This window comes from Malania oleifera, chromosome 4 (assembly GCF_029873635.1).
Source record: "Malania oleifera isolate guangnan ecotype guangnan chromosome 4, ASM2987363v1, whole genome shotgun sequence".
Lineage (NCBI taxonomy): Eukaryota > Viridiplantae > Streptophyta > Magnoliopsida > Santalales > Ximeniaceae > Malania > Malania oleifera.
Window position 1 is genome coordinate 104,225,467 of NC_080420.1, and position 22,939 is coordinate 104,248,405.

Sequence of the window (22,939 nt, forward strand, 5' to 3'; positions counted from 1 at the left end):
GCATTTTAAGGAAATGGCAGAAACTACACAAACACAATATCCTTTCTCATTTCCTTTCACTATTCAAAAGCACCCCCAAATTCAAATGGTAACCGCACATCAAAAATCAGTAATTGGTAAGTCTAAAATGCTACTCTAGCCACGGCACTTTGGAGTCCACCAGTACCCACTTTGATGGGTACCATTCCTATTCTATGGAACTATTCAATGTGATAGACATATACTTAATATCACATTGAAAAAACATCATTAAATAACACAGCCAATATTGGATTGAACATCAAAATGCACCTAAAAATTGTTCAAGTTTTATTTAAGGGACAAATCGACGTAATATTTTTTTTTTTTGGGGGCGGGGGGGGGGGGGGGGAGGCAGTGTAGTGCTGTAAAAAAACCAAAGAAAAAAATTCATAAAACATAGAAAATAAAACAGAAAAACAAGAACAGGGACAGAAACAGTAACAAAAAAGCTCGCTGAGCAGGTAAATATAATAAAATATGCCACATTAACTTGCCTCCCTCAATTTTCAAGATCATGAAAAATTGGATTGGCTTCAAGCTGCTCTGCAAATTTTTGAAGGATCTCCTTCACAAGAACTGCAAATTCAGCCTTCTCTAATTCTCCACTTTTTTTATTATCAATTTCTGCAAATACAGCATCATAAAGGAGAACCACTGCTTCATTGGCTTCCAATGGTGGCAAACCCAGCTCCCTACCCTTTTTCTCTAGGAAACCCCTAATCAGCTGTGTACTCTGTTGTGCATCCACTCCATTATGCTCTTCGCGCAATATACTCTCTACAACATCATCCAATTTCTTCTCATCTGCTAAAAGCTGCATTAATGTAGAGACTTCAGAAATTGTAGAAAACAAAAGCTACATTTTAGCATTGAATTTTTCTATGTTCCATTGACGCCCAATGAGTAAGTTATCAGATTTCCTAGAGAAAGTTCCAAACTATACCCCAATTTTAATTTGAAAAACTAATGTAGCTTTTTTTTTCCCTACAATTTAATAGTTAATGAATCAACAACCATAAATATTGTAAATATTTACCAAACAAAACACAAAATTTCTTGGATCATTCCAAATAATTCAAGAATGACAGCATATTCTTTCTTTACAAAAATAAATAAACACTGATACCCTTTCAGACTTGTGTTGGAATTTTACACTAACAAGTTACATCATCATTATTCCCAGTTTATATAAAGGAGCTACAATTGCAATTTTCCTAAATCCTCAACAGATCTCCATCAATAAAAGTGAAGTAGCAAGGAAAGATAAAAAAGAAGGGGGAAAACAAGAAACGCAACACATTATCAAATATCAAGTATAATAATAATAACAACAACAACAAAACAAGAAACTCAACATATTATCAAACATCAAGTGTAATAATAATAATAACAACAACAACAATAATAATAATAATAATGCAGCATCCAATGCAAAAGAATAATAACAACAACAACAATAATTATAATAATAATGCAACATCCAATGCAATAGTAGTAACAACAATAATAATAATAATACAACATCCAATGCAAAAGAATAACAACAACAACAACAATAATAATAATGCAACATCCAATGCACTAGTAATAGTAGTAGTAGTAGTAGTAATGCCCCAATGCACAATTTTGTGCATCATTAATCAGGGGTGTGGGGAGCATATGCACAAAACCTTACCACCAGATTTGGGAAGGATGTTTCCTTTAACTCTTCAGGTTAGGGCATAATGCCCTCACTAGTAGTAGTAGTAGTAGTAGCAGCAGCAGCAGTAGTAGTAGTAGTGTAATAATGCAATGCCCTAATGAACAAGTTTTGCATCCCGTATCGGGGGTGTGGGGAGCATATGCACAAAACCTTGCCACCAGATTTGGGAAGGATGTTTCCTAAATTCTTCAGGTTTGGGCATAATGCCCTCACTAGTGGGTTAAGGCTCACCATCGAGATATCATCAAGTGTACTATTTAAAAAATTACAGTTAATTAGCTCACAAAACAAAGTGCACTTCAAGGAACAGGTTGCCCAAATTGATATTTGAATATAGATAATTACTTAAGAGACCAAAATAAAGATAGAAAAACTACCTTTCTCAGCTTAGAGCCATTAATGATCTTGAGGTTCTGGATGACAAGAATGCGCTTCACGGACAAAGTGTCTGCTAATTCTTGTAGAATAGGCTGAAGCAATTGTGCAAATTGTGCTTGACCTAATTCTCCTCCTTCATCAGCTCCATGTTTCTTTATTATGTCATTTAACAGAGGAAATTCTGTTCCACCACACATTGCATGTCATAAACTTCATATCACAGACTACACTTTTGAACAACAATGGAATTTAAAACACGCTGAAGTATCAAGTAACCATCGAGGGTTGAAGGGCTAAGCTCTATGCAGGTATCTAGATCTTGGAACAACAGGTAGGGAAATTGACAATGGAACTGAACCTGATTCTAAAGAAAAGTAAAAAGAAAGGGATACTGAGCCTTTAGTTTTAGTTCATGGTTGAACTCAAAGGGCGTCCTCCGGCCACAAGACTTCCCGCTTTGCAAGGGTAGGGGGAGGATTGTCACAGTGTATGCAGCCTTACCCCTGATTTTATGCAAAGAGGTTTTTTCCTTGGACTTGGACCTATGACCAACTGGTCATAAAGGAGCAACCTAACCGCTCATGGTTTAACTTAGACACCTGAAAATCATTTAAGACTAACAATTTCTTGATGAAAACCAAAATATTCATGGGAAGCAGTGAATGCAAGACGTATTAAAAATAAAGACATCATCTTCAATGACGAAAAAAGAGGAAGAGAAATAACAGAAGGTAAAAATTCAATTTTGAGAATCTTTATTTCTCAAGCCTTCACAGCCACATAAAATCAATGCAACCAATAACTGCAAACATAGATGAAGCACATGCAGCTAGAAAACTACAATGATGTAAATGAGTTTGATATGCATGCATGGTAAAGACAGAAGCGATTCATCGAGCATAATCACACTGCAGGCCTGACGTGCCCACATACTAGGAGTGGACCTAGGCGACAGTGCAAGAGGATAGAAGAGTCCTGATTCTATGGGCTTGGCCTGTGGTTATTAGCATTTGTCCCTGACTGGCATGTTTTGAAGAACATTAATTTTGATAACATCCTGCACTGCATGCATAGTTGGTATTGGTATGAAATGTGCCACATCAGGGACCTATAATTTTTTTCTCTATCAGCAAAAGGGCAATTTAATAATGAAGGAAAAAGGCATCAAGGGATGCCATCCAAGCACAAAGCAGAATGGAAAAAATGAAAACAATACAACATCAATGTATGGTGTCAAGAAAACCAAGATTACATAAATGTCCCTCCCAATCATCTTAGTGTGTCAATTAGAAATCATAGCTAACCAACAATCTTTGATACCTGCAGAGGGAAAAATGTTTCCTCAAAAGCACTACCATTCCTTTCCCTCCAGACCATCCAGAAACAGCAAGGGGGATGAGGGAAAGGGACCTATAGTGATCCTCTTTAACAGTTGCAACCAACCCCCCCCCCCCCTCCCAAAAAAAAAAAACCATTGTCCGAAGACAGACACAAAACTTCCATAGATCTATTTGAACATTTGATTTTAGAGATACTAATACCCACTTAACAAGTTTTATTATCAAGTAGCCAAACAAAATCTGAATTATGCATTAAAAAAAATTGACTATTTAGCACTCTTGTGCCCTTGACACTGTTAAGGTTAAAGAGAAGGCACTTAATTAGGCTTTCATGGAGTGCCACAGTTGTCCCACCTCTCTATCTCAAAAGTGTGGCCATAACTTGCACAACTATTCCAACATGCTAAAACACGCTAATTAATAACATATGTTTTACCATGCCATGATATGTTACCATGCTTGCTCCAGGTGCTTTACTTTTGGATTTGGTGGGGACTCTCAAATGCAACATGAACAAATTGTTAGTACCATGCTTACCAGTGGTGTTTACAACCGCCAACCATGCCCCATTAGCAAGCATGGTACCTGTTAGATTACCACTTTACCTAAAAGCTCAAGCTATTAAGTTGTGGGCCAACAATGTATATCAAGCTTTTAACACTCCCCTGCACATGCAACCCAACAGCAATGGAGAGATAAACACATAATAAATAATACCCATGATAGGTAACACAATAATTTTTTTAAACACCAAGCAATAAACGCGAGCAACAAAACTAGAACCCAGGACCTCATGGTGATCAGCTTTGATACCATGTTAGATTACTACTTTACCTTAAAGCTTAATTTGTGGGCCAACAATGTATATCAAGCTTTTAACAGTACCATATAATTTTCATGGTACCAACATTATATTAGACGCATACAACACTAATCAATGTATTATTTTTGCTGGAAACCTCATTTACATATATGTGCAGAATGCAGATCAAGAAGAAATTCCTGACTGTTCAAAGTGAATAATTGATTATGGAATATAGTTTGGAATAAAAAATGGACTTTCATTTTCTGCATGAACAGATCTGGATTATGCAGTATAATCTGCATGAACAATTATGGGCATATAGATAGAAATGGACTTGAAAATTGGGATGTAAGAACAAGTTACGGAAATATTATGAATAGAATATAGATAGGTCATAAGTCAATTGCTGTTGTTTGAGAAAAAAATAACCCTTGGATTGTTCAAGGAAGCAGCCATTATTGGAAGCCATCTTCTCTACTAAAGGGAGCACTGTCAAATCCAAAGCACTTGAAAATTGTTATTTAAGAACAACTTAGGAACATAATTATGAATAGATTATAGATAGATGATAAGTTAATCACTGTTGTTTGAGAAAAAAAAAACCCTTGAAAATTGTTCAAGGAAGCAGCCATTATTGGAAGCCATCTTTTCTATTAAAGGGAGCATTGTCAAATTCAAAGCCAGTCGCTGAACCACCAACCTTAGTCCTTGTGATTCAAATTGTTCTCATAGTATATGTAATCTAGCACTAGTTCTGTCTGGAGATTATTCCTTCAATATTGCACTGCCTTCAGATTTGGGTCCACTGTTGGGCACTAGTATTTTAGCTATTCAGCATATATAATCTATGTTCAGAAATATTGTTCTTTTCTAGGGGTGTAATCGGTTCTCATCAGTTTCGTTTGACCCTAAACCAATAACTAAACCGAATTATCGGTTCTAAAAATTTCCAAACCAATATCCGCAGTTCGGTTATAAACAGTTAACCTGTTTTACCGATTTGGTTTGGTTTTGCAACCATTTAATAAAGTATTTTTAACTCAGAAATTGAAAAAGATAAATAATAACTTTGGGCTTGAAGGGGAATTCTAACTTCCCCTTAAAACACAGTTCCACAGCCCAGCTGAAATTGTTACCTCCACCCAACCCCATGCAGATGAAAGAAGCGTGCTCAAGTTTTCTATTCACTCAATGTGGGACAAAAGAGGATTGCTGCAGTGCACAGCTTACACTGCCTCGTGGGTTGTGGTTTGTGAAGATTGAAGACACACGGGAATGGGAAAGGGAACTAGGAGTCTAGAAAGTATGGAACCACTTTTGCCACATCGTTTATGGAAGAGGAAATGGCCCTCATCCACATCTATAAATAGTTAAATGCTCCTTTTCAAATTTTAAAAATTGTTGAATGCAATTAATTATATTAATAATACGAATGCAAAAAATAATCTATTTTAGTGAATAATGTTCAGAACTAACAGAAATAATTAAGTATTATTGTACTAATATAGAACATAATATTTGAAATATAACTAGTACATTAATATTTTGGTTTTTGGTTTTTTTAGTTCGGTTTACTAGTAAAAAAGAAACTGAAAACTGATTTTCAAAAATTGACAAACCCAAACCAAAAACTGTAACCAGAAAACCGAACCAAAATATCAAATGGTTCAGTTTCAGTCCAGTTTTCAGTTTTTTGGTAATTTTTGTACACCCTTATTCTTTCCTGAAATAAAGAAATGGAGGTAGGAAGATCTATGGGCCGTGGGAGCTCCCACGTCTTTCCAGCAAATCATAGGGAATGTCAGTTTCTTTTATTGGCTGCTTGACAGTGAACCGGTAAACGGGTTATAAGTGTCCGGGAAATTATATGCCCAAGGAGGTCTCTAGAATTTTTAAAATGCTAGGGGTGGTTTGCATCTTTTTGGCAAACCATAGAGGAGGTTAATGTCTTTCAAAACCCACCCCCCCCCCCCCCCCTTTCACCCCCCAAAATAATTAATAAATAAATATTAAAAAAAAAGTTACAAATGCCCACAAGAAAACATAAAATTGAATTGTGCCCTCCATTCCCATAGAATGGCCTTACTCTATAATTTTGTGCTTGAGTTTGATCTTGCCTCATTTGAATTAAAAATCCTAGATCCATCATTGCCATCCATATGCATCATCTTATGCAAGTGCAAGTAGAGCATGGACTTGATAGAAACCCTTTTTTCACATGCATAATGTCAGGAATGATGCAGCAAAAAACTGCAGTAACCTTATGTTTGGTTCATGGAATAAAGACTGGAATGGAATCGAAATTCAAACCCTGATTCAATTTCCAATCTTTGGTTTACATAAACAATGGAAAAATCGCATTCGAGCTGGGGAACTAATTCTGCCATTAAAAAGAGCAGTGATTCCATCTCTTACCGTCTCTTTAGTGTGCCACTATCAATGGCAACAATGAACAACAACAATAATAATAATAACAGCAGCAGCAACAACAGTAAGAATAAGAATAAGAATAATAACAATAATTAATTATTATTATTTAAAAAAATTACAATGCAAAATTTTTCAAAAAAAAAATAGTTGAATTGAAGTCATACACTTGAAAGATTACAAAATTTAATAATTCTGCAATACGGGAATTTTGAGAAATGGCTTATTTTTCATTCCATTACAGCCATTAACAGAAAAAAAAACATTGGAATGGAAAGGACTAACAAAATGCATTATTCAAATTATTATTGTTATTATTACGTTTCTTAAAAAAATTATAAATCAGAAAATGCAGAAACTTTCAATAAAAGGTAGAATTGAAATCAAATACTTCAACAAAAATTAAAAAATTATACAATTCTGCTAAGGGGCATTTTTGAAAAATGATTTCATTTGAATCGTTCCATTGTAACCATCATTGAAAATATCAGAAGTTGGAAAACAATTGAAACTGTGATTCTGACAATCATTCTGTATCAGTACAGTAATTGCAATCCCATTGCTATTCCATCCCTACCTCATTTCCTTTTCTACTTCAATTCAATTACATAGATCAAACATAATGTAAGTTCTTGAGAGCAAATTACAGGTGTCTAGAATTTGAAGGAAAAAGAAAACACCTATATCCTCATGCAAATTCAGTTTAAAACAATGCAGTGTAGCCCAATAAATCAGATGTTTGCCAGCACTGTAAAAAGCATACTCCACACACCAATGATTTTAAATGAATTCCTTAAGTGCAACAATCCCACTGCAAGTTCTAAACAGGATCAGAGTAGTCAAAGGCGCAAGGCACATTGAGGCGCAAAGGATACTTGGAGCCAAGGCGAGAGGCGAAGGCACTCGCCTCACAAAGGTGAGGCGCAAAATGATTAAATTTGTGCACAATGCCTCTTTGATGGTTAATTGATTTATGAAAACACATCAATAGTAATATTATAATTTAAAATGCCAAATATTCAATACCAAAACATTAACACATAGAAATTATGACAATTAGTACCAAGTTCCAAGTGAAACAAACATAGTTCAACATAAGTAATCACACATGCAAGAGTACAAGCTTCAAATTAGAAAGGAAACAAAAATGTCAGGCCGAAGGCCCAAAAGCATCAACATAGTGGCTTAATGCAAGTTAATCTATAACTTGCCAAGTGCAGTGGCAGCCTGCTAGCCACCAGCAAGCAGCAGCAGCAAGAAGAAGAACTGAAAAGGAATTAGCAGAAAAAGAACTGAAGAAGAAGGAGAAGAAGCAGAATAGGAACTGAAAAAGAAGAAGCAGAGCTGAAGAAGAAGAAGAAGAAGAAGGCAACAACAATAGCAAAATACTAAAGAAGAAGAAAAAGAAGAAGAAGACTTATTAGTTTGAAGCAGCCTGACGAATCATAAAGACTGACGATGACGACTCAATGGCTCGAAGCCTCTCGCTTGTTCAAAGGCTTTGGCAAAGGCTCTCGTGCTGGCGAAAGGCTCGAAGACTCAAAAACAAAGGTCATGCTGGTTTGAAGGCTTGAACCTCAAAGACAAAGGGCTCTTGCGAAGGCTTGAAGATGAAAGTGTTTCGTGCTGGTTCGAAGGCTTGAGGAAGAAGATTGTGCTGGTTTGAAGGCTCGAACCTTGAACACAAAGCCTAGACCGCTGGTTTCATGTTGGTTCAAAGGCTCAAAGACGAAGCCTGGACCTGCTGGTTTGAGTCGAAGCCTCTGGCTAGGGCTAGGGCTGGTTTGAGTCAGGCTATGTTTTCTTTCTTAAAAGGTTAAAAAAAAAAAAAGAAGTTAAAGGGTCAGATATCTGAGACGTGACTCACTGCGCCTGGAGCCTCAGTGGCCAGTGCACCTCTTGAAGGTTGCCTCGCCTCAGCCCTGATGAGGCGCTAGCCCTGTCACCCCATTGCGCCTCGCGCCTAGGCATGCCTCAGGCGCACTTTTGACTACTATGAACAGGATCAAGCCAAAATTATTGGATATTTGCGGTTAAAAAACCAGCATTCTAAAGGACAGTCATGTACATCTGAAAAAATTTACTGATATGATAAAATCTTGGAATCTACATCAATTTCGTTTTTTTACTTACTACACAGCACATAGGAATGGAATAGAATTGAGCAGAATGGAACCGAGTTTATCACTTGATTTTGTCATGCCTGCCCATTCAAATTTTCATTCTATTCGTCTCCTAAGCCATCCTATTCCGCAAACCAAACATGACATTAAAAGCTACCTCCCATCTTACTCTGAGCAAGTGAATCAATTACTTAAAATATGTACAGACACATTCAAGTCATAACATTTTAATAATACTGCCACATATTATAGGTGGCTTAATATGAAAAAAGATGCAGTAGCTTTAGAATTTACAAAGCAGATGCATGCTCATCGATAACATCACGAAAAACGAAAAAAGTAAATTAAATCCATTTTGAATGATAGTTTGTCATTGTGTGTAATGATGGATAAGTTAATGCTGCAAAAATTTGTGAGAAAATTAAGGCTCACAGAATTTAAACATTTCGAGTAATGGTATTATAATAAAGCAGAATGATTGATATGTTCATTTTCTCCACAAGATATAGATATGCTTGTAAGGTAATTTATGAACCTTAAACAGCATACAACCTTGACTAGCATGCAGCGGCCATTCCTAATATGAACATGATGCTTCGTTAAAAAATTGCTCTTGTTTTGGACGCAGAAGACCTGCAGCATTTGATAAGGACCATGATGGTGTTGCATTGAACTAACATGACAAATGCAGGTAATATGCAAGACACAAGGAAAACTAAGATTCAAGCACATTGTTGTACTAGTGAATTAGTCGAAAGTTATGGTGAGATATACACCTAGGGTGTCTGTCAAATTCATGGTTGGTAGACGTGCAATGTGTCTATCCAGAATTCCAAATGAATTAGAGATACAGACAATGTAGTTTAACCATAGTTGATACAGTTCAGTGCATTTTCTTACACCATATTTAACATAACTATTCAACTAACTAGAAGGCATTGTACACAAAAAAAATTCTAAGTAAAAAATCTAGACATAAAACCAAGTTGAAAGGAGGTATAAAAATCTATGAGCCAGGATTAGCCACTGCATGAGGCCCCCAGACCACTGGGGACAGGGGTTACAGGACCAGCTTGAATCTAGGTGAAAAATTAAAAGGTAGTTTGCACTTTGATGCAAATACTAAAGAAATTCGAGTTCAAGATATGTATACCCATGCACATAGTTGTCAAATAAAGATTCATATCGTGAATCAGAATCCTAATTTCATGAATTGAGAACCAAATTGAATCATAAGATTCGGTACAAAATTTGAAATTTTGATTCCAAATGACATGCATATGTGTACAACAAACAGCAGCAACAACAACAACGACAACAAAACCAAGCCTCAAGTCCCACTAGGTGGGGTCGGCTATATGAATCCTTTTCTGCCAATTTATGCAATCATGGACCATTACTTTTGACAAATTCAAGGCTATTAAATCCTTACTATCTCATTCCAAGTTATTTTAGGTCTATCCCTACCCCTTTTACTGCCCCCCACAGTAACTAACTCTTCCTCACTGGCGCACAATGTGGCCTACGTTGCAAGTGCCCAAACCATCTGAGTTGCCCCTCCCTTATCTTATCTTCCATAGGAGCTACACCTAACTTATCGCGAATATGTTCATTCTTTAATTTATCTTTCAGTGTTGTACGACTCGTCCATCTAAGCATTCTCATCTCAGAAACTTTTACTTTTTGGATATTTTGTTTCTTCATTGCCCAACATTCTGATTCATATAGCATAAGTTGGTCTTATAGCAGTCCTAAAAAACTTCCCTTTTAATTTTAAGGATATTCTATCACCACAAAGCACACTTGAAACACTTCTCCATTTTACCCAACCTGCTTTAACTCTATGCATTACATCATCTTCAAATTCTCCTTCAGCTTGAATAATAAATCCAAGGTATCAAAGTCTAAAAGTACTATTTATTTCTTCATCATCAAGTTTAACTTTGAAATATATTAAAATTTCAACAAATATGGATTGATAAACTAGAAGCTTAACAGTCAAAACTAAGCACCAAGTCTAAGAGAGTATAAGATACACTAGAGAAAGATGGGATTCAAGAAAAAAAATTGAAAAAAAATGAAATTTTAAGTGTGGTGCAAGTCTAACATGTTTTTAACAATAAAGAAAATATGTATATGCTTTTTTGGAAAAAAAGAAATAATAAGGGGAGGAATCAAGAAATAACAATAAAATTTGAACTTTATGGTTTTTAAGGGAATGAATAAAAAAAACGAACTTCATGGTGCTTAATAAAAAAAATTTTAAAAAAAAAACCATTTTTAATACATAGGCCTTCTCTAACACTAAAAGAACAAGAAGAAAATGTAAATAAAAAAGATAAACAAAACTGATAAAAATTTTTAAAAATTAAAATTAAAAAATTTAAGCACTATAGAAGGCAACTAGAAGCTCACCCACCCTGATCAACCAGCTTTCTTCTCAATGGCAAATGGGTAGGCTGGTTTTTCTTCTACTGATACAGGTTTTCTTCTCAAACATCTCAGCAGAAAATAGAGGCGCAAAATGAGAAGGTCAACAGACTCTTTTCTTCTCTTCTGAACTCGCATAAACAACAAATGGAATGTCATCATCCAAAAAAAAACATGTTTGAAGGCTTTGAGTGGGTTTTGATGCGGTAGGATCCAACTAGATCAAGGACAAACTCAATCTTAAGATTTGTACGATTCTAGGATTCACCCACTATTCACATCATTCAATGATTCACCCACGAGATTCAAATAAATTTTAGCCCTACTCAATACGAATCATACAATTTGAATCGAGAATCATACAATTCAAACAACTATGCCCACATACAAAAATCTACAAAACCTATTTAATAAAAATATTTATTTGTAAGTGGAACGAACACGTTATGACAAGCAATATTCAAGTACTGAATACATTTAAAGGAAAAAACTAAGAATGGCAAGATTCACAAGGTTATCAAGGAGATCATGCAAATAAACTAATATTACGAAAGGAAAATTCATGAAGGCAAGAAGGTGAGCAATTATGAGAAATGAAAAGTTAAAACTGGAAACACAAGCTAAAAATTGTAAATAGCAACAAATTTGGTTATATCCAAAAAACTGAAACATAGTTTAACTTGATTGAACTAATGTTCATTTTGTGCTTCAATAAATAACAATTAATTATCATACTATACTTCAATCACCATTCATTATCAAGTGGTAAGCAACTGATTGGTACCATTAAGCTTAATAAATCAAATGTTAGGAATATTAAAAGCTTGAACCATTAAAATATGATCAAGATAATAAAGGCATTAAAGAGTGCAAATATAAGATATAAGAATAAAAATAAGAATTACTTAATAATTATATTTTTAAACTCTCTTACTCTAAAACAATCTTACTATCTATGAAGGTTGAAAATGATGAAAGTATTTTTTGAATATTTTAAAAAAAATTATAATTTTTTAGAAATTTTAAAGATATATTTATTTTCATTTTATTTTATTTTAAATTTTCACAAGAAAATTTTATTTTAAATTTTCATCATTTAAAAAACTATGTACACAATGATTTAACCCATGGAAGTCTTTCAACAATTTTGTCTATTGAAGAATTCTCACAAGTACAACAAGTGAAAAACTGAAAAATCTAATTTTCAATTGTTGCCACAACAATGAAGAGCCATCAACAAGATTTAAAACTAGCAATGCAGATAAACAAATTATCATCACTTATTTTTTCACTGTAAAATAAATAGAAATAATACCAAATCGCCTCAAAGAAAAGAACTCGTGTGCATGTGAGGAAGTTATAATTATAGCAATGTGATTTTATTCCTTTAAGGAGAAATAGTGCTTTATTTTATAAAATCTGTCTTTAGGATATACCCCTTACACAATTACAGCACTAGAACTCCAAGTTGTATTTTTTAATGTTTAAAGCAACTATTTAGAAAGTATCCTACAATTTAAGGAAGCTTGGGGTACAAACGTTTCTGAACGCAAAATATGCTTTAAGTAGTTAGTAGGATCTACAATTTAAGGAAGCTTGGGGTCAAATGTTTCTTAAAGTAAATGTGCTTGAGAAAGCAGGATTGCATTGCATTGTCTGTGGAACCTAATGCCAGAAACGCATACTTGAAGACCTCTTATACTTCCATTTTAGTGGAAAAGTTTGAATGTGACTCTCACTTTTTATATTTTCCTTAATAGAAAAAGGCTAAATATTCCTCCAAGTTCTTAAAAATTCCTGAAGCACTTGACATAATTTTATGCTTAGCATCACTAAAATTGTTTATTTCTTTGACATTTAAACATTCTGAGCAAAAAATAAAATGCATAGGGAACAGCAGCTTTTCATTCACATAAATAGGCATCAACAGAATGATGATCCTCACATTTTAACAATGTATATCAGAAATAAAACAAAGCATTTTTCCACCATATTCAACAGGGAAAAGGAGAAGCACAACTGCACAATCAGTAGCTGAAACACGACAAGAATGTTCAAATCAATTGAACTTGGATCTGAAATATACACATGCAGGCCAAGTGAATAGCTAAAAATATAGGACAAATTATATATACACTCAACTTTGGGACAAGATAAAAACGTGGAACTTTGATCCCTCCATGTTTTATTTTGTCAAAACTACACTCATTTCTTTATTGGCAGTCTTAACCTATGAAAAATTGCATGTTATGCTGACAATCCATGTTGGTTCTGTAAACTTTAAATCAACCACTGTACATTTTCTTTCAAGATTTTAAACTTTAAATGCTGTTATACTTCATTTTACAATTTTTTTTCTTCAACTCTTCATACTTCATATGATCACAAGGCACAACCAATCATCTAGTGGGGCATTGGCAACATCACTTGGTGCATAAAAGGAATAGTAGGATTACTTCATTTTAATCATTACTTGCGTTGAAAAGATCATGTTCAACCATAAGCTGTATATTCTTCATTTTAATATTATTTACCATTTCATTGAAGCTTAAGTAAGTGAAACGGCCAAATTAATTAGATAAAAAAATTTGCTTATAATTTCATCTAATCAATATGAAAAGTAAAATGTGGTACTTAATACGTGTTCGGAGCAAACATAGCATGATTATAGCAATTCTAGTATTCTTAATTCATTTATTAATTTATGAATTTTCAGTGCGTAATTTCCATAAAGTAAAAGATCAGAATCAAACCCCACTTTTTACTTATTTTCAATTAGTCAAACACATTAGCAAAATATTATATTGATTGGATTGTCTTTGAGCATTAGAAAAAATATACTATTATCCAAATGGCAATTTTATTGCCACATAAAAACTGTTATGGTAATATCAAAAGAAGATCAAAGGATAAGAGTCACCCTCTTCCAAAAACATTCATTATTATTTACCAAAAGATATTAAGATCAATGTCAAAAACTAGGACCTAGGATTGATAGCTGCTAACTAGTATTTGGTTAGTAAAGAATCAGCATGAATTGACTACATTTAGTCATCTGATTTGTATGTTTCAAACATTATTAACCATTTAACTAAGGATAAAACTGGAATTTTCCTATTTCAATTAGCTCCCTTAGTTGAGAGGTAAGGATGCAAAGACTTTGTTTTTTAAACTTGAGGGAATTAATGTAGTGCCTTGGTCTTGAGCAATGTTTTAAAGATGCTATTGGGTCTCACCTTGAGACTTGCTTCGAGACAACGTGCCTAAAATTCCACGATGCTTAGCCTAAAGTACCAAAGCCCTGAAATACATTATTGCTTACACAGTTGGGTGAAATGTATGTTTTCTGCTTTTTTGAGGGTGAGGCTTATGTATTTTGGGCATTTGGGTTTTAAGTTAGATTTGGTTAGTAAATTAGGGCCATCAAAATTAGTTGGATTTTTCATATGAATAGATTAAGGAATGTTCTAATATGAGTGAATCTCTAAACCCCTTAACCTAAACCTTACCAAACAATTGAGAGTATATCTTGGATCATGGACACAATTTGGTCTTTGTAAGTTTATTGCTTAGCATGGTTTACTTGAGTGAACTTAATATTGCATGCTTAAAATGATCAACAAGTAGGTTAAAATTGTAATTGAATTTCTTTTTTTTTTTTCTTTTTAAATTTTGTTTTTGATTTTCCAAAATTTTTCTTATTTTTTCAATATATGAAATTTATAAAATAAAACTCCCAATAGACTTATGCCTTAACACCCCGCAGCTTATGCCTCATCTCATTAGGATTAAAACGCCTGACATTATGCATTTGTCTTTTAAAACAATTGTCTTGAGTGTTCAGGTTCCACAATCTATTGCTTCATCAGCTCACCTTGAAAAATTTTGGAATTAAAGTAAATCGGAAAAAGCTGAAGAGTTCAATATGCATATGGAATCTTAAATATCAAAACAGAACAAGAAGATAAAAAAAAAATCAGAATGCATGTAGATCATGCGGAAGTCCATAGGCCATTCGCCATTAATTCAAATAAATAAATTCGTGATGATCTATTAATTTCAAAAATGGAAATGAAAATGAAGCAAACCTGAAAACGGAGGAACGCCCATTTCAACACCCATATGAACAAGAGCATTCCGTATCTCTCTCCTACTGATCTTTCCCTTATCTTCAACATCTAAGTCCGTAAACAGATTTTCTGCTAACATAGCAAAATCGTCCTCGTCCTCTAGAAAGAGTCTAAGAGCATTTCCATCCAAAATAGACACAACAAGTGGATCATCTGAACATAAAACAAAAGCATAAGCAGGTGCTATGTCCGATTCATCAAAAGATAATCCAAAACTACATAGCTCGAAAGAGCGTCAGGGAAAATGAACTTTATCGCCAAATTCTAGATTGCCCACATCACAAACAATGGATTCACCAAACACGATTGCGGATACTTACATCAAGTGCTTAGTTCCATCGATTCTCAAACAAATTTTTAAAAAAAATTTGAGAGAGAAAATAAAAAAGAAAAACCATTCCCCCGCATTTCCCCAGCAACCAAAAAAAGCTAAAGAAAAGAAAAACACTGGATACCGTTTAATTCATCGGCGATGGCCGAGAGGTACTGCCGGAGAAAAGAAGCAGCTTGAGGCGGGTCGAGGAGAGACTGATGGAAAGCGATGGCATCGTCCAGGTGGAGGCGATTGAGGGCGGAGGACTTGAGGCTTTGGGGCAATGAGAGGCCGAGCAAGGCGGAGGAGGCTAGGGAGTCGGCGAGGCCGAGGAGGTGGGCTCCGGAGAGAGGGGTGTCGGAGTCCGAGATGGCGGGGTCGATGGCTCGGACGGCAGTTCCGTCGAGCACGGTCAAGCCTCCTCCCTCCGACATTGTGTAGTTTATGAATTGTTGTAATGAGTCAAGATGAAAGAGAGGACTTGGAATTTATGCCTTTGGAAGTTCATGAACCTTAGACGTATACATTTCATATTTGAATTTCATTCAAGTTTTTTATTAGTATTTGAGGGTATAAATTTTATATTTTAATTTAAATTTGTGTTTATTTTATAAAAAAAAAATTATATAGTTTTATATTATATTTTATGCAAATTTACATAAATTTAAATTTAAATTTAAATTTTAAAAATATGTTTCCAAGACCAAATGTGAATATTATTATCTTGAGGGTATGCTTTATTTTTTATTTTTTTATCTTTTTTTTGTATATATAACGAAAGATATATTATAATTTTTTTGGGCACTAACTTCTAAGCCCTAATGTAGTAATTTTTGAAGATGCAATCAAGCAAATCAATACTCAAGTAAAATAAATAAATAAAAACTGATCAACTAAAAATAAGTCAATAATATTTCTATTCTTACTTCTTCTCTTTTTCAACTCAAAGGAATACTTTTCACACTTGATGAAAATGGTGAGGATAATTGGATTGTGCTTCTGAAGTAGGAGAATGGAGGAGGACATGTAGGTCCATGTGTTTATTTTTTCTTGCAGCCACGTAACTTACGATAGTCATAATTTTAGGGCTCGAAATGAAAAACACGATCCTCTTTCTTAAGGCAATCAATCGAAAAAGAAGGAAAAAAAATAACTATTTTCTAATACACTCAAACTTCGTTTAGATAAATGATTTTATTTAAGGTTTATTTGGAGTAAGGATTTTGTTTGGATTAAAGGAAAGGAAAGGAAAGAAAAGAAAAAAAATAAAAAAGAAATTCATTTTTCATTGAATTTTCTATCTAAGAAACACATTTTAAAAATAGGCAAATTTCTATATTGTTTATAGAAGTATTGATAGTGTAAATCATTTTATTGACAAAAAATATTTTTGATGATCAAACATTTTTAAAAGAAATAATTTTTTATGATATATACAGAAAGTAAATTTAATCAAAATCAGATAAATTTTTTATTTAGAATGTCGTGAAGGTTAATGTTTAAACTTAAATAAAAACTTTGATTTGGTTAAAAAAAATAAACAAACATTATATTTAGATATCTACATCTATGCCCGCACTATAATAATAAATTAAGCAAAGTATAAATAAAGTAAATCATATATAAAAGTACAATTAATAGAAATAATTTTGTAGACAAAAATTATTTTAATAGATAAAGATTTGGACCTCAAAATTTTCAATAACATTAGATAAATCAACATTTGAAAATTTTATTTTAAATTGATAAAGAGTTACGCCTAAAAAGATCCATTTCATTAAAAATAAAATAAAATAAATGCAATAGTATTACAAATGTTAAACAAAACATGCATCCATAAATGAAGCATATATTAAAAAATAGAATATATAAAATATTCCTCTTATGGGCATTACCCTAGATAATAACGCTCCGGGCTTTGTGAGGATATGCAAAGAATCGTCAAAGTGTATGCTACCTTACTTCTAATTTTTTTTATGCAAAGAGACTATTTTCTTGAACTCAAACTTACGATCAATCGTCATAAAGAGGAGCAACCTTACCATTTATCTAAGGCCCGTCCTCTACGTAAACTCCTTTGACGTGCTCTAAAATTATTGTTAAGTGTCTAGTATCACTTAGATTAATAATTATATAACTTCTAAAGAATAAATTTTAAAAATGAAACTATAAACCTAGAAGTATATACCCTCTAAATAATAAATTTTAATAGCAGAGATTTTAGGTAGCAAATTACAATTTATAAGTAATAAAGTTATTAATATTTTCAGGGGAAGAGGTCAAATTGAGATTTTTTTTATAATAAAAAATATACTTATTATTTTTTATCTAAAGCATTATGTAAATACTTTTCTTAATTTTAAATAAAATATTTGTGTCGTATCATGTCTTATATATATATATATATATATATATATATATATTTTTAATTGTTATTACAATTTATTACTATTTTTTTAAATATATATATATCTAAAATTTATTACAATATATTCACATAAAATTACAGCATGTAACATATTTACTAGTGTGTATGTGTGTGTGGAATAATTTTTTTTTTTAATTTAGCTATCCCATACTAATAGAGACATTATAAAAAAAAAATTATGATATGTGGCCCTATATGATATATTATAATAATAAGAGAGATCAAAACTTATATTACAGTTTGAGTGGGGACTATAAGAGTTTTAACTTTTATAAGTTGTAATATAAAGAGATGGAAAAGTTTGTCACATATCAAAAAGTTTGAAAGAATTGGAAGTTGTAAAATATTTTTCATCTTATTAGTTAAAATCAAATTTATAGGGAATTAAGAAATTTATATATATATATATATATATATATATATATATATATATATATATGTTGTGGGGAAAAATCGGTGACGACCAATAAGGGTGCTCCTAGATCTCTGGTGACCTAAAAAGGATAGAAAACAGAAAGGCTTAGAGGACCTGGGGTGTATTCCGGGGGATCACTCCAATGCCTAAGTAAGAGGGATGCTCTAGAGAGGCTAAATATAATAGTAGAATAGGTTAAATGACTTACCTTAGCTTCTTCCCTAGATCCCTTCTTATAGGAGCTCGAATTGACCCTTGGTTGATTCGTTTTTATTGTGCGGGGGCGTGAATCGCTTCCAGGTCATAAAGTGTTTGCGCCCATCACTCGGTTATTTAAGCCGCTGGCGTGGATCTCTCCTCTTCTTTATTGGGTTGGAGCTAATTGCTCGTCAGAATGTTTGACTCGAAGGAGGCGCAGGGCAGGTGTTGACCTACTCTTCTTGGCTAGACTATTTTGGGTGTATTAGTTGTCCCCCCCCCCCCTCAATTTCAAATCTTTGGACGGAATTTTGAACAATCGTTGTATCTGCACTTTCCCCCTTGTCTCCAGAATATGTAATGCTCCTTTTTTTTTTTTGTAAGTTAGTGTTCTAACCCAACTAACGAGCAACGCTTGTGAGGCCAAAAGACTACCCAAAAAATGAGCACAACTCATTAGGCAAAGAAGAATTGGCCCAACTGATTAGCAACGCTTATGAAGCTAGAAGATTGTCCAAAAAATGAGCACAGCACATTAGACAAGGAAGAATCGGCTCAACTGACGAGCAATGCTCGTGAGACCAGAAGACTGCCCAAAAAATGAGCACAACTCATTAGGTAAGGAAGAATCGGCCCAACTGACGAGCAACGCTCGTGAGGCTAGAAAACTGCCCAAAAAATGAGCACAACTCATTAGGTAAAGAAGAATTGACCCAACTGATGAGTAACACTCGTGAGGTCCAGAAACAACCCAAAATATGAGCACAACTCATTAGGCCAGAAGTGACAAAAAAAGAAGAGCATGACTCATTAAGCCACAAGCAGCCCAAAATGCGTCGAGAAGAACTGCTCGACAAAAAAATAAAAAAAATAAAAAAAAACAACAACAACAACTTTCGAACTTTGGAAACAAGTTTCAAAAATTCGAAACTGAAGGGGGGACAATTGATATACCCCAAATATATTACCTACCATAAGTTCAAAAGAAACTAGAGCCCAACATTGATGAGGGCAGTTACTACTCAAGTCAACTGCTCAACTAGAGCAATTGACGCCAGAGTCATGATGACCAGAGTAATCTACGCCAATGCTGTAATAATCGGAGTGATTCACACTCGCACCATAATTCGCCAATAAATGGCATATCACCCTTGAGTTAAACTCCATCGCTATAAATAGGGATTCAAAGAAGAGGCTAAGGTATCTCATTCTAAACTCTACTTTACTATTGCATAAAAAAATTCTCAACCAATCCCTGACTTAGGCATCAGAGAGATCCCTCGGAGTACACTCCAGGTCCTCCAAGTCTTGCTTATTTATCTTTTTTCAAGTGGACATGATCAGAGATCGTGAAAGTTGTTCAATTTTTGGCTGCAACAATATATATATATATATATATATATATATATATATATATATATATATATATACACTTGGCACTTTGGCATGTACGCACATGATTTATTAAGACCTATAATTTGAAATTATTTTTTTGAATTATTAGTTGTTATTACTTATTTTTGTCCAACTAACTCTTAACCTCAATATTCGAATTTTAAGAAGTGAACATATTTTTGTGAGCTTCTATAGCTTAAGTTAGACTGATTTTAGATTTAATTTAATTAGCTTTGGGTTTTATTTCATTATTATTGCAATTTGGTGAAAATGGGCCTTTTGAGGATATTTTGAAATGCTCGAGTTCTTGACTTAAAACCCTAACTCTTTGCTTATAAAAAGAAATGAAGGAGCTTGGAGTGGAGGACTCTCACATTGATGATAAGAGAGTTCACACGTTCAAAGAGAAGGTTAGAGAGAATACATGATCACAATAATTATGATTCATCCATTGTTAAAACTTGGCATACATTATTGGCCTACAACCTAATAGTTTAAATTTTTAAGTAACGTGGCAATCTAATGTAGTGTTCCCAAAAAATAATTAATTAATTAATTAATTAATTAATTAATTGAATAATAATAATTATTAATTTAATAATATAATATAATAATATATTAATATAATATTTATACATATATATAAACTTACTCCTGAAGGTTACAGAAACAAAAACAGAAAGCCCCCCTATGCGCCATTATCACTCTCTCTCCTCATTGACTCCCTCTCTCATCGCCTTCCTTCTCTCTCTCCTAATTTTCTTGATGAATACTCAGTCGATTGAAGAATGGAAAGTACAACTGGATTCCTATCTCGACCACTGGCATTTTAACCGGAGTAGATTTGTGATCAGGGCATCGTAGGCACCACTCTTGGGGTAAGGTAAACTCTCACTCTTTCCTCAAATTTTTCTCAATCTTTAGTCAAATCGATGAAAAGATACCACCACGGGGTCCTAATTTCGATCCTCGTCATTTTAATCAAAGCATATTTTTAATTTGGATTTTCTAAGCACCACTCCAAGGTTAGGGTAAGGGATAGTGGAATTATATCTATTAAATATTTTTAAAGTTTAATTAGTATTAGGAGTGTGCGAGCCTAGGAAATGTTAAAATAATTATAATTCTAGGGTTGAGTTAATTGAATTGGGAAAAATGTTATTTCAGGGTGTTGAGTTCCGAACGCCGTGAGTGTGGATTTAGGGATTTTAGCAGGCCTCTTAGTAAGCAAGTAAGAAGAATAAATTATAACAATTATTTTTGAAAACTGTTGATTGAGTAAATGTGTGAAAATGAGATTATGATATATTCATTGTGATAATTATAATATTAATATCAGGTTAAAAATTGTGGGGCATGAGGAATTTTGAAATAATAAATTTATACTGGGAAAGTGTTAAAAATTGAAAAATGTGTTTTGCACTGATACTACGTTATAGTATGGAAATATTTTACTCAAATGTGAAAATATGAGAAACCCAGTATTGTTATATATATATATATATATATACATACATGTGTATTTTATTGAGAAATGATGAAAGTAATATACTGATGAGTATTTTCTGAGAAATGATAAATTGTGAAACAGAGGTGCATTTTACTGGGTAATGATAAATGTGTTATATAGATATGTTTTCATTAAGAAACGATAAAATGGGATACATATATATATATATATATATATATATATATATATGTTTAAATGAAATGATGAGAGATGTGTTATACAAATTTGCGAAATGAAATATACTGATATGAGATGAGAATTATGTAGAAATGATGAAATTATACAGGAATGATAGAATGATATAGAAATGATGTGAACTATACTAACGTGTTGAGATATATTGATATAATGAAATGTGAATACAGAAATGTGGAATTAAGAACCCTGATGAATCAGAGTAATTCTGAGAGCATGGTACCATTGCTAGCATTGTGTTAGTGCAGCCACACAGCTTGTACAGCTTGTGGCGTGGCAGTCGATTGGGCTAGTGAGAAGGGTAGTGTTGTCCCCTGAAGTCCGGACTAGGTGTGGACAGGTCAATCGTACTACATATTTGTTTACTATTTTGATCTAACCGGGTAGGCCAACCACAGTTAGATCCAGCCTTTGGGCCGCACAACCCAGTCATGTGAGGTGAATACATAACGATGTGAATATCCTCAGGGCAACCATGAGCTATAGACACGACGTGTATTATATACTGGTGGATGCTCATGAGTTAGGAAATGTTATGAAAGTGAAAAGCAGAATGAATAGCCATGGGTTACAAACATGATGTGATATATGTTAGTGGATACCCATGGGCTGGAAAGAATGTGAATTGATATGAGAAATGAACAGCCGTGAGTTACAGACACGACGTGCTATATGCTGATGGACACCCACAGACCAGGAAATGTGAAAACAAATATAGGAAATGAAAGAATATGAATACGATATGAGAAATGAGAAAGTATGTATATGATATGAGAATGAATGATTAGGTATATGATATGAGAAAGAGAAGAGTATATAAATGATATGAAAACTTATGAAACTATGTTTTACATATGTATATGATTTTGAGTACATATCTGTATAAATTCTCCCAGTTGATATATTTATTAAAATGGAATGTGATATGATGTAGTTTAACTCATGTACCACACACTGCAAATAATTTATTCTAATTTACTGAGAGGTGTCTCACCCAAATATCTAAACTTTTCAGGGAATTGTAACTGACTAGTAGATAAAGCTCTGAGATAGAAGGGAAGCTGGTACCCTGATAGCCAGGGTAAGTGTTTGAGTTGGGGAGTGAGTTTTGTGAAATTTACTGGGATAT

The 22,939-nt window shown here is 33.6% G+C and overlaps 1 protein-coding gene across 1 annotated transcript; it reads right to left on the reverse strand.

The window, feature by feature from the left end:
• Positions 1 to 286: 286 nt before the first annotated feature.
• Positions 287 to 16,205, reverse strand: LOC131152650 (uncharacterized). Its single transcript, XM_058104435.1, has 4 exons — positions 15,812 to 16,205; positions 15,315 to 15,509; positions 2,101 to 2,282; positions 287 to 835 (listed from the first exon to the last, which is right to left on the reverse strand). Exons 1-4 carry the CDS (start codon positions 16,101 to 16,103, stop codon positions 521 to 523), a joined length of 984 nt encoding a protein of 327 aa, XP_057960418.1. The 5' UTR covers positions 16,104 to 16,205; the 3' UTR covers positions 287 to 520.
• Between the last annotated feature and the right edge of the window lie 6,734 nt (positions 16,206 to 22,939).